Source organism: Megalops cyprinoides, chromosome 15, assembly GCF_013368585.1.
Source record: "Megalops cyprinoides isolate fMegCyp1 chromosome 15, fMegCyp1.pri, whole genome shotgun sequence".
Lineage (NCBI taxonomy): Eukaryota > Metazoa > Chordata > Actinopteri > Elopiformes > Megalopidae > Megalops > Megalops cyprinoides.
The window spans coordinates 25,726,284-25,738,636 of NC_050597.1; the positions used below are offsets into that span (position 1 = coordinate 25,726,284).

General features: G+C 42.6%; 1 protein-coding gene across 1 annotated transcript; it reads left to right on the plus strand.

The window, feature by feature from the left end:
• The first annotated feature begins 1,750 nt into the window (after positions 1-1,750).
• On the plus strand, positions 1,751-11,365 carry degs1 (delta(4)-desaturase, sphingolipid 1). Its single transcript, XM_036546861.1, has 3 exons — positions 1,751-2,159; positions 9,133-9,875; positions 10,517-11,365. The coding sequence occupies exons 1-3, from the start codon at positions 2,078-2,080 to the stop codon at positions 10,661-10,663; spliced, it is 972 nt and encodes a 323-aa protein (XP_036402754.1). The 5' UTR covers positions 1,751-2,077; the 3' UTR covers positions 10,664-11,365.
• The last annotated feature ends 988 nt before the right edge of the window (positions 11,366-12,353 follow it).

Consider the following 12,353-nt stretch of genomic DNA (forward strand, 5'->3'; position numbering starts at 1 on the left):
TGGCAATTTGCTAACACTTTTTTTTAACTTGCCATGTGGTTCTTTGTCTGAGAGGATCTTTTTTTTAACAGAAGATTTAAATAAAAATAAAAAATCTTCCCACAGGGTACTTCTCTTGCTTTGCTGTTTGCTTTGACCCTTCAGGGTTATGCAAAATACTGGTATTTACAGCATTTTATAGAATACAGTGACGTCCCTCTGTAGTGTGTACCTAAGAACCTGCTCTTAAGTGGGTCAAAGGTTTGCTCTCATCTGGCCATATGTACAGGTACAATACCTTCCACAGGATAAATCCCATGTGAAGCAACAACCGTCTGATATCACTTCACTGTTGCATTTATACAAGACAGTCCAGCTGTTCATAATCGCTCATGGCTGAATTTAGCCATTGGTGTCATGTAATAATAACGTGATTTCACATACAAAGCATGTCCTTCCATGTTAATATGAAGATCTGCACTTGGTTAAGAGGAGCTAAGTTTAGTTATGATGCTCTAACGTTGAACAGCGTATGTCCTTGCTCTCTCGTGTGCTCAACATGTACACGCCTGCACATTTCCTTTGTTTCCTTCCTCCACAGAACAGGAAATGTTGTTCCTGACTCTACATTACATCTCATTACATTCACTTTGCTGACGCTTATCCAGCGCGAATGACATGACTTGCAGCTTTTTACCTGTTATCCATTTGTACAGCTGGATAATGTTGGAGGTAATTCTGGTTAAGTATCTTGCTCAGGGGCACAATAGCAGTAGTCTATGAATGTGCAACCTTTTGATCCACATTTAGTTAGAGCTCATTAGCATTCACTGCATTTACAAGCTCTGCTAAAGCCAGTAAACTCAGTATCCTAGAATTCTAATCTCCTGGCTGTGCAAAAGTTTTATTTTACAGGTTAGTTTGCAGCGCAGCTCCCCACGTTTTTTGGTGGGCTGGTTCATCTGTCTTGTGTCCCTATGCAAATAAAGTTCTGTATTTTGCCCTTGTAGTTTATATTTACATACTTTGTTATGGTTGTAAGTAATTAGATGTTTATTATTCTTCTTCTTATTATTATTATTACAAAGTTGGTTCTTTGACTATAAGGATGTTTGCTTTACTATGTTAATAGCATATAGTTCCGTAACCATGTATAAACTTGCTTTGGTCTGTCAATCAAACCTTGCTCCTCCCAGTAAGTAACACTTTTTTGGATCTAGGCTGAATACTCTGTATACTTTATAGACAAAATTACATTTTTCTATACGATTTTACATTTTAAAATTTGAAACCAATCCTAGAAAGCTAGGTTTACTGCCTGAATCTGTACTCTGAGGAATAATTTAGTGTCCAGTATCCCAGTTGTGCTCATTAAAAAGGTACATTGCAATCTCCTGGGGTCAATTAAGGGGGGAATTACTCCACTACTTAAGAACACAGTCTTCTATGTTGGCTGCAAATGCAAAATGCTGTTTTATCACGAACACATGTTTGTGTCCCTACAAGGTTACCGTGGTGAAACAACAGCCTCAAAAGTCCCTGAGAGTGCGAATAGATTATATTGCCGATGTTCGACCTCACCAACATGGCGTGAGGACTGCGCTAATGATTTGACAGTATTGTCGCATTGTATTAACGGACAAAGTCGCAACGTGACAGAACAGTTTAATTTTTACCAAATTATTAAACTGAGTAAACGTGCACGATCACGTAAAATACGATAGTAGCGCATTTAAACACAGAAATGATAAAATTCTTCTCTTCTGACTGAACGTCGGCTGCGTAAAGTAGGAGGGACAAACTACCTCACACGCTTGAGGTCTGTCATATAACCAGCTCGCCTTCTACGTCTCCGCTCCGAGATGAAAAAAAAAGTCGGCGATAGGCGTAATCGAGCCTGCCGACTCTAAACGCCGGCTGCCAAGAGCATTGCATTAGCTAATCGTGAACTTTCCGGAGAGCTAGCTGATCTGGGTGGGGTGCCTAAAGGGAAAGATCGCTCCCCTCGTCTAAGTTTAGTGGCCAGGCTGGAGCGTAGCATTATTTGAGTCTGTAGATTGTTGGGCTAACTGTTTTTTTGCAGTAACAGAAAGGAGAGATGGGGAACAGAGTCGCCCGCGATGATTACGAATGGGTCTACACAGACCAGCCGCACGCTGACAGGAGGAAAGAAATTTTGGGTGAGCCACGTTTAGCTCTCCGAGCTAACGCAGACCGCACACCGCTTCTGCACCGTTACACAACACAAAAAAGTAGCCAGCTAGCAGACGTTAGGTAATGTCGTCTGCTAAGTTAAATGGTTAGCCTAGATAATTTAATTGGAAACTGCCTCTTTCCGCTAATTAGCGTTAACGTCGTTAGCAGCAACGCTGGTTCACAAGTTTATTTTTGGGTTAGTTGGTTTCACTTAGTCTTTCTCGCTAATTTAGCTATCGGTCGAACTGGCGTGGCCAGTGATCGAGGTAAATTCCGTTATGGGTTTAGCTGCCGACAGCTATCGTGCTAACAAAGCCTGTACGGTTAGCAGAAATCTCGTTAAACGTTAGTTTATGTAGGTACCCCGCTATCCAGCGTCCTTTCTCGGTGATGAATGGGAACCGTTAGCTCGATAGCTAGCAAGCACTTATGGCCTGTCGGTTATAACAAGCCGACCAAATAATAATGGTGCTGACATGGGGGTAAGACAACCACTCCCTAAATTACATGCTCACTCCCTAAAAGCCCCTTAAAAGACGCGTAACATTAAGTTGCTAGCTGTTGCAGTCATTGCTTCTTTGGTGCGTGTGAAACGGTACTTTCCGGTCCCTTTGAGTCAACCATTTACGTGGTTGTTGGTGATATTTAGCAGGGTTGAGAATGGAAAAGTGCTTTCTTGAATGCATTCTTTACTCAAATGTACCATAGCGCTAGTATAGCTAACGTTAGGTATCTACCAGACTAATGTGAATTGTTGCTGGCTATGTATCTAGGTAACTTAAACTACTTTAACATATTGTTCAGGCAGAACTGATCATAGTGTTATATAATTAACGTTAGCGCTAGCTAGCTAACACCTTTAACTTAATTGGCGGGCGACCTAGTATATTTTATTTAGCTGGCTAGATATCAGAACATTTCAAATCCTAAGTGACTAATTTATAAATACTTTTGCAAAATGTGGCTGCCACACAATTTTGATACGTCTAACAAAAATAAATTTATTCTACATTTGTACCTAGTTACTCAGTTTCAGATCCTGTATTCTCCATATACGAGTAACGTGACATACACGTTTACAAACGTAGCTTTGTCAGTAAAAGTATTGATGTCAATACCAGCACAACAAATATGGGCTCATTATGTCACGCCTATTATAGAGCCGAAATTACGAGTGGCTTTACGATCTTTCATCTGTTTTTTACGTAACGTGGATTATTTTAGCAATTGAATAGCAATGTGCTTTCCCTATGTTCTTTATTCTAAAATAAGCCAACGCGTAAGATGGTCTGAGAGTGACAGCCGTTTGTGGAATGGCCTAGACTTCATAGGATTTCTTATATCGATCACTGTTGTCAGAAGAATTGATGTCTGATTTGATTGGGTAAAGAAAAAAAACTTTCACATCCATGGTGGTTGTGCCTGTGATTGGTGTCATCCATATTGCTTTTCAGTAAGCTACAATGAATGGCTCGACCCTGAATATGATGCACTTAGAAGAGATGAATAGTGAGTTATTTTGGGGCTACTTACAGATTAGTGATGTAATGCAGCTGGTAAATGAAGGTAGAAGACAAGAGGAAAGTGCAAAAAGGTCCTGGTTTGGCCATTTATGGTGCAGCTGTGTGCGGCATTACCTGAATTCTGTATTCAGATAAAATTGGGTACAAAAGTACGTTTTTAATTGAGTCAGATGTGTTGCCCTGGGAAATAAGCAACCTGTAGGATACGTCTCTCTTGTACATATTTGAACAGATATACTGCAAATAGAGGCATCCTTGGTTGAGAGTGCAGTATAAACACACAGTTTGTAATGCCCAGGGCCAAAGCGTTTGCATGGGGTACCACTGGCTCTTTCCTGTGGATCTGCTGTTATTTTGTAACTGATGTTCTTATTTTTTAATGCAGGAAAAAAAATTTTTCCCCTTTCCCCAAAGAATGACTCAAGGAGCTAGCTATCTTTTTATGACTGTAGACAGTTTATTTACTGACTAGTTACCTTTGTCCATCTAATAGTAATGACATTTTTACAGCATGTACATACAGGGTCAACTGAGAAGTTCTGTGAAGTACTCCATTCAGTACAATAAAAGGCATTCAAGCTCAAGAATGTCTTTATTGTTGTTTTTATGAGCCCAGCTCTAGCGGCACCTCCAAGCTGCTGACCTGAGGGTTTCCATGTCTTAACAGGTTAGGGCATAGTTGTCTACATAGGCCCTAATTTGGTGGAGCACATCAGTTTACCTGGGAGCTGTAAACTTCTAGTAGTTGAGTGTGGTTGCTTTTATTTTTATTCATGACATGTAGGCCTAAGCCATAAAATGGCTACATTTGTATTAGGTTTATTTTTGCTGGCAAAGTGTTTAGGCTATTACAGTACATTTTTCCTGTTCACTTGCTAACAAACCAAGCTAACTGACACTCCAGGGAGAGTAAACTTTTTTTTTTTTCTTTTGTCATGGGCATGACAGTGGGCGGCAGTGTAGCATAGTGGTTAAGGAGCAGGACTCGTAACCGAAAGGTTGCCGGTTTGATCCCTGCTGGGACACTGCTGCTGTACCCTTGGGCAAGGTACTTAACCCACAGTTGCCTCAGTAAATATCCAGCTGTATAAATGGATAACATTGTAAAGAACTGTAACCTATGTAAGTCGCTTTGGATAAAAGCGTCTGCTAAATGAATAAATGTAAATGACAGTACACTAGTGGAAAAGGTCCATTAGTCCACCGTTATTGGTACGAGTTTAGGTATAGGTTGGCAAAAAAGGGCTACAAATGCAAGCTAATGCAAGCCAGGGTAGTTTTTGTGGCTAGAGGAGATGGGCCATTAATCAGTAGCTGTCTGTTGCTGAAAGTTCAAAGGGTACTCCACATGTGACGATTGATTTGCTGCAGGGTCGTCTTCATGGCTAAAGTATGGCATAGGTGTTGGGAGTGGATTTTCTGTGAAAGCCTGTGGCTGTTTTATGGGCGAACATGACAGACACTTAAGGTAATTGCCCGCTGGACGGTGCCCCCTTTGTGTTTTGACACAGCCTGTTGGTGTCAAAGCACTCTGTAAGAATAGAATGCCTGAATAATTTAATATTGCGGGTTTGCTTAGGGCTGCCTTTGTTCATAGATTGGACTGTGCTGAGCTGATTGGCATAATATGTCGTGTCACAATACAAGGACCATAATAAATATTATGACATGGCACACACAATGTCTACATTGTTAAAAAATGGGAGCATAATCCCATGTGCACACAGGTTCCATTGCTTCGAAGTAAACTTCCTTCAGTAACTGTTAAGTGTGGCGATTATTAGATAGGCTTGGTTATCTGTTCTTTAGCCAAAAAAATGCAAAAGCTGCAGTGGCGTAGTTAGATTTGACGTATGAACATGTGTAGGTATAACCAATGCATAGTTTTCAAAAATGTAAATGTATACAGGAGTCACCTGATACTAACTTAAAAAAAAAAAGCTCCTGACAACAAATCTCCATAGCCGGTCTGCTGGACAGTATTACTCCCGCTATTATGCAGACAGTGTCAGCCACTGTGTGCTGTATGTAACTGTATGTTGGCGCCTCTGGTGTTCACATGCTTCTGGTTTGTCTCGCTTGTTTTCCCATTACTGGGAGCTGTCGCTGTGCCGTGACACGCCCACATTTTTTTCAGTCCTGTCACAACTTGCCGTCAACTTGAAAAGATGGTAAATGTGCAGCGTCGCGTTCTGACTGTAAGTTTCTGAATTGCACGGCCTTGCCAAGGCTTTTCCCAATACATGCGTCTTTAAGAGAGGGCTAGAATTCACACAAGTGAGAAGTAAAGAAGCCTCATGCGGTGAGTGGTTGGCACTAAGCTGCAGCTTTGCTGTGTTTGTGATCCGCCCTCCTTCCTATGAGGCCTTGAGCTATGTGTTGGGGGGGGGGGGTGTTTCAACTTGAAGCAATATGTGACCGCACGCATGATTTAGGGGCACATTTGCAAAATTGCCATTTTTGTTTTATCACAAGATAAAGTACAGAGTAGTAATGCTCAATAGACCATCATGACTTTGCAAACCACACTTCTGAGAAATCCGCCCTTTTCTCTTCTGTCATTTTCACCTACCCAGCTGTGACAGACAAGCTATCCCAGTATGCAATTGACTGAAAGGCTGGAGGACTAATGGCTGCTGATGGTTGGAAAATCCTTGCCATTGTTCATTGTGGGTGTTCATTTGCATTTGAATAGTTGGAGGACTACCTGGGAGGACTACATGGGGCTTAGCAATTGTTTCAGCCACCGTGTGTCTCTAGGTACATGAAAGAAGAGCTATGATGCTCTGAATTTGTGAATAAGAAACTTTCATTGAAATGCTAAAACAATTTCACAACATACATGACATAAAATACAAAGTACAGTACAATAGTATACTCTTGGTGGCAATTCGTTTGTTGTCGTTTGTCATGTCACTTCTCCCGTTACTGAAAAGTTGTCCCATGATGAACATGTCCTTTTCCGACTGTGACAACGCGCTGATCATACTGCGTAGTTCGTATATGCGTTCGTAAGACAGTTTCTTTGTACAGGATTTGTGAGTTTTCTTTTCGCCTTCGACCGCAAGCGCTGTTGAAATTGAGGATTGCCTCCATTTTTTTGGTCACACTCAGTCAATGAAGTCAACAAACTTGATGGCATCTTCAGCTTCGTCAGTCACAACAGCGAACGGTACATCCTCTGATGGTTCTTCGAAATCCGCTTTGTGATCACTTTCACAAACCATACTTTTGTCCAAGTCCGGAACGCTTTCTTCGTCATTGCTGTCCTCACCTTTTGGGTTTGGTTTGGATTTTTCACAAATTGTTTTTTGACCGTTTTTGTGGTCTCCTGTAAAGTTGACGCGGCTGCGATGTGGAGGGTTTACTCGCGTTGGGTCACATATTGGCAGATGTGTTTGTTTATATAGGTTGCTTACAAAGATGTGATGGTGACTGCACAGCTGTGTAACAGACAAGCTTTCTGTGTGAGCAAACTGCAGACCTGTGGGCTGGTATCATGTAGGTGACAGGAATTACTCGGCACAGAGTGTAAGCAGGCACACAATAGACTTATCTACTGTCAACAAACACTGACCCTCAAGGTTGGTATGTGCTTAAAAAGGGCTTGATGACTGCTGGGTTTGCTTAACATTGAGACAGCCATGACACATCCTACACACAGCCTGTAATGAAGTCTGTTTGGAGACATCAGCTAAATGATGTAGCAATCCTTTGTCCACTTTTTTTTTTTTTGGTCTGTGCATCAATGAACTGACCACCCTAAGGCCTGGAAATGTAACCACAGTGGGATTGGTCTTTCAGTTTGGAATATAGAATATCAATTCAGGATGTAAGCAAGTGTTGTGTATTTGTTTTTCTTGTGTAGCGAATTCATGACTAAAAATAGTTATCGGAGTTGTTTCTCAAGACAAGGGCAAATTGCCATGTGGTTTGAATAACTAGAATCTGAATGTGGTGGCACAAGTCAACACAGAAGGAACGCCTACCAGAAGTATGTACAAAATGAAGATGAACAGTAGCGCAATCATTTTATTTCCTTCACTGTCCATGTTTCATTGGTTTCCAAGCCAGCTTTGAAATGGATGTCTGTACACAGTATGCTTACACAGCCTTACTATAGGGGCAGTGAGGGTAGCTGACCTCTCACGTGGTTGGAATGGATCTGAGGGCAGGCATACCTGCATAAAGGCCACAAAAAGCGCAAACCACTGTTATGAACAGCCCTGAGCCAAAAGAATATGGTCTGCCCGCTCCTGAGCATGGCCAGTGTGAAAAAGCTCTTAAGTTGTGGTTTGTCTCCAGGATACTGTCTTTCAGCTCTCTGTATAAAGTTGAGGTTTGTGGGTCATTTCCCGTCACTGCTGTTTTTGTTATTTCGGTACGCAAAGAAGGTTAATTCACAGTGCTGTATGGAAGTGTTCGCTAATTTCCATCTACTTTTTGCCAGGCAGCTGCACTGAATACTTGTTTTTGTGCAAAGCATTACTCCTATGCAAAAACCTTCAGGCTATTGTTCGTGTTCAAAATCCTGTGACATTGCAGTGACATTCAAGAAGCAGTCCCATACGGACATTCTAAGTTGAAGAGGCAGTGTTAAAACCACGGCTGAAGATTACCCAATATAGTTTTCCTTCCTGTCTTATGTCTGAGGAGGGAGAATGGATTTTTTTTTTTTTTTTTTTTTTTTTTTTGCTCTTGCTTATTTGCTCACATTGGCCAAGCTCCTCTGGTGAAATGGTCTAAGTAGCATGTATCTATTGGTCAACTTTAATATCACAGTTATTCAGTGATGCCCTCTGACATGGTCATTAAATTTTCCTCTAATTAGTTCTTGGAACTGAAATTGATAGAGCTCATATTTCCTTATTGCCTGAACTTAACTAGGCAGAATTGTGATAAGACTTCTGCCAACTGTTCCAGTACAATTAGTGGGTTTATCTTGAAGTCTAAACTCCTGGTACACTTCTAGCTATGATTGATGGCTTGATTGCTCACTTTTCGTCATGCTTACATGTTCTGATTACTAGGAATTCCTAGGCCTTTCTATAAACTCTCCCTACACTGAAATCGGTAATCTTCTGTAAACTAATCATAAGTATGACAGGCCACTTGTGGGAACTGCATCAAATTCCTTGTGCTTTAAGGTTAACCAAGGATGGGCAGTTCATTCCACAGAGTGCAGGAGTTCTGCAAAGTGACTTTCTTCAAATAGCAACACATCTACATGCAATACATTGCTGACTTTACCAGCCAAGGGGCTTAGGTAGAATGGATTTTGGCAGACCTGGCAGTTTTGAAGGAACTGTATTGATAATCAACAATATAAATTTTCTGTGACACTGATATGATGGCTACAAAAATGACCAGGACTCATTCAGCTTAAACAACACAAGTGGAGTGTAGTGATGTTGTCTTCATTTCTTCCCAATAGCAAAGTACCCCGAGATCAAATCTCTGATGAGCCCTGATCACCGGCTGAAGTGGATTGTCTGCATGATGGTGGCCGTCCAGTTTCTGGCTTTTTACCTAGTGAAGGATTTGGACTGGAAGTGGGTTCTGTTTTGGACATATGTCTTTGGCAGCTGTCTCAACCACTCCATGACGCTGGCCATCCATGAGATATCACACAACACGGCCTTCGGCAACAACAAGGCCATGTGGAACCGCTGGTTCGCCATCTTTGCCAACCTGCCCATTGGCCTGCCTTACTCGGCCTCTTTCAAGCGGTACCACCTGGACCACCACCGCTACCTGGGCGGCGATGGGGTGGACGTGGACATCCCCACCGACTTCGAGGGCTGGTTCTTCTGCACGCGCTTCCGTAAGTTCGTCTGGATCATCCTGCAGCCGCTCTTCTATGCCGTGCGGCCGCTCTGCATCAACCCGAAGCCCATCAGCCGGCTGGAGCTCATCAACGTGGCCGTGCAGTTTACGTTCAACGCCGCCCTCTACTGGCTGTGGGGCGCCAAGCCGGTAGTGTACATGCTGGCCGGGTCCATGCTGGGCATGGGCCTGCACCCCATCTCGGGCCACTTCATTGCCGAGCATTACATGTTCCTGAAGGGCCACGAAACGTACTCCTACTACGGCTCCCTCAACCTCCTGACCTTCAACGTGGGCTATCACAACGAGCACCACGACTTCCCCAGCATCCCAGGGCGCCGGCTCCCTCTGGTAAGACATTGGCATGGGGCAGGTAGCATAGTTAACGGGCTGCGTAACGGCCTTGAGTCCTTTGATGGGTGAGACTTCCACAGGATTCTTTAAATTAGTTAGTGTTTAAGACCAGGAAAACCTGTCTGGCTTTAGGTTAAACTTAAAGGGACAAGACCCAAAACCCTCTGTTGTGAAGGCAGATGCTCTAAGCACAAAGGTATCAAACTTATGGTCTAATCAAAGTAATGAGCAGGACATACACCTAGTGCCACTGGAAAGGCCTTGACGGTTGCCATGTCTGTCTTAGAAGTTAGCGTTTTGTGCAAAGTATGTTATGCAAGTGTTCTGTAATCTCTAACCACTTGGAGAAGTACAGCTGATTTTTAACCCATTTCTCACTTGTGGACTGTTGACTTTATCCCCTGAAAAAACATACTGAATGCATCTGAGCAGCAAAAGTTGGCCTCCTTCGTAAACAACGCCCTTTGGACACTGATTATTTGTTAATGATTTAAACTTCCTCAGTGGCCTCTAGCCGCTTTGGAGGGCAGAGGGACGATTCCGCTTAAAATTACGAAGGGGTTTTACGTTGCCTGAAGTGAACCTTGCACCCCCCTGATCAAAACTGCACGTGCCTCCTTTTTCCACCTATGCTCCAGGTCAAGAAAATTGCAGCGGAGTACTACGACGATCTGCCTCAGTACACGTCATGGGTCAAGGTCCTGTACGACTTCATCATGGACGACCAGCTGAGCCCGTACTCGCGCGTCAAGAGAAAGCTCAAGGGGGAGGTCAAGCAAGAGTGAGCCCCCTGCCTCCCCGTCACTCTCTCTCTTTCTCTCATTCCGACAGAACCACACAGACAGCCCCGAAACCATCCCCAAAACACCGTCTCTGCTTCTGCATCTATTAATATACTGTACACAGGTACAGAAACCACTGTGTGCAATGTGTATCCATGCGCATAGTTTTTTTTTTTTTTTTTTTTGTCCCCCCCCCCCACCCCCGTTCTTCCCCCCCTTCAAAGCAAGAACAACTATCAGTGTGTCCAATTTGGAACTATCCACGGCTGAGTTGACGCCCGCGTTCCTCCTCGTAAGAACTGCACACACAGCTCACTGACTCGTGCATTGAGGGGGTGGAGGAGGTCGCACTCCACTTGTAGGTCTTGATACCATTACAGGCTGATTGGAATGCAACCGAATCCGAAGGTATTAGTTTTACTTAAAGTGGCCTTACAGCTTGTTACGGTCACTTGACTTCAACCAGTAACATGGCCAACAGAGCACGAGAGACTGTTTTACTGTAAGCATACTGTACATGTAGCTTTATTCCATAGGAAATAAGAAGCACACCTGATATCATCACTGTAGTTGTGTAGAATACAAAAAATACACAATGCTGCTTAGAACAGGGAGTTGTTCATTTTATGCTGAATCTGTTGAAGCATTTTGTTCATGTTTGGTCTTACTTAACAATATAAAGTAGAATACAACCTTGGATTAGTCTGGCTCAAGACATGTGGATGACATGGATGTGTCATTTTAAATGCCAGACCTCTGTTACATACTAAGCACTGAGGTCTTAATTGCAGCTGTGACTGCATTCCTAGCCTTTATAGCGTTAGTTCATTCCATTCCTTTTTTTGTCCTTTTTGAAAGGGTAGGTGGTGACCCCTCGTTCCCTGGTTTATATTGAGTAAGTGGCTGATAAAGCCATGTTGTAGTGGAGGTTTCAGGGGCTTTTATTATACTGCTCCAAATATCCTGTCAATTGTTTAAAATGACTGGTTTCTGTTTTCTGCATATGTATGACACATCCTAGTTTTACAATTTATTTCCAAATTTAGATACAAATGAGCACCTCACTGAAAACAAATGGTTTGATATGGTTTCCTATCTTTAAAATAGAAGGATACCTTCTATGTTGCTTTGTGGTTCGATCCTGGTGCGCCCTGGTATTTTGCACTAGTGTGGGAGTGGGGCTGATCCCAGAACGACTTTGCTGGCGTTGTTGGACTGACGGCTCATCTGCAGCATTAATGAAAGGACTCATGTTGCTTCATATCCAATGTAAATGTGTGCTGCCTATATCAGCATAAAGCATTTATCAGTCTCAAGCTTGCATTTAATTGCTGGTTGTTGAGTCAGCAGAGTGGAGTGGATTTCTTTCGAAAGTACTGGGATTGATTCACATGGGATAAGAAAAACCACAATGTTTTAAACATGTCAGTTTTATGCTTTTGACATAGTGTGTCTCTTAGCTTAGGCTAGCTGGCTTGAATGTATGAAGGTGTCAACATGTGGTGCATCTACTTCCTGTCAGGTCACTGAAGGGGTTAGATGACATATGTCATGTTACTGTCACAGCACGTTGTACACGTTTCGTTTTGGGTTTAAACTTTTTTGTTACCAAAATGCTTGAAGTGTGAATTTAAGGAGTTCCTATGTTTTCCATCAAGTAAACCAGAAGCTCACCAAGTGGATTTCTTCATTT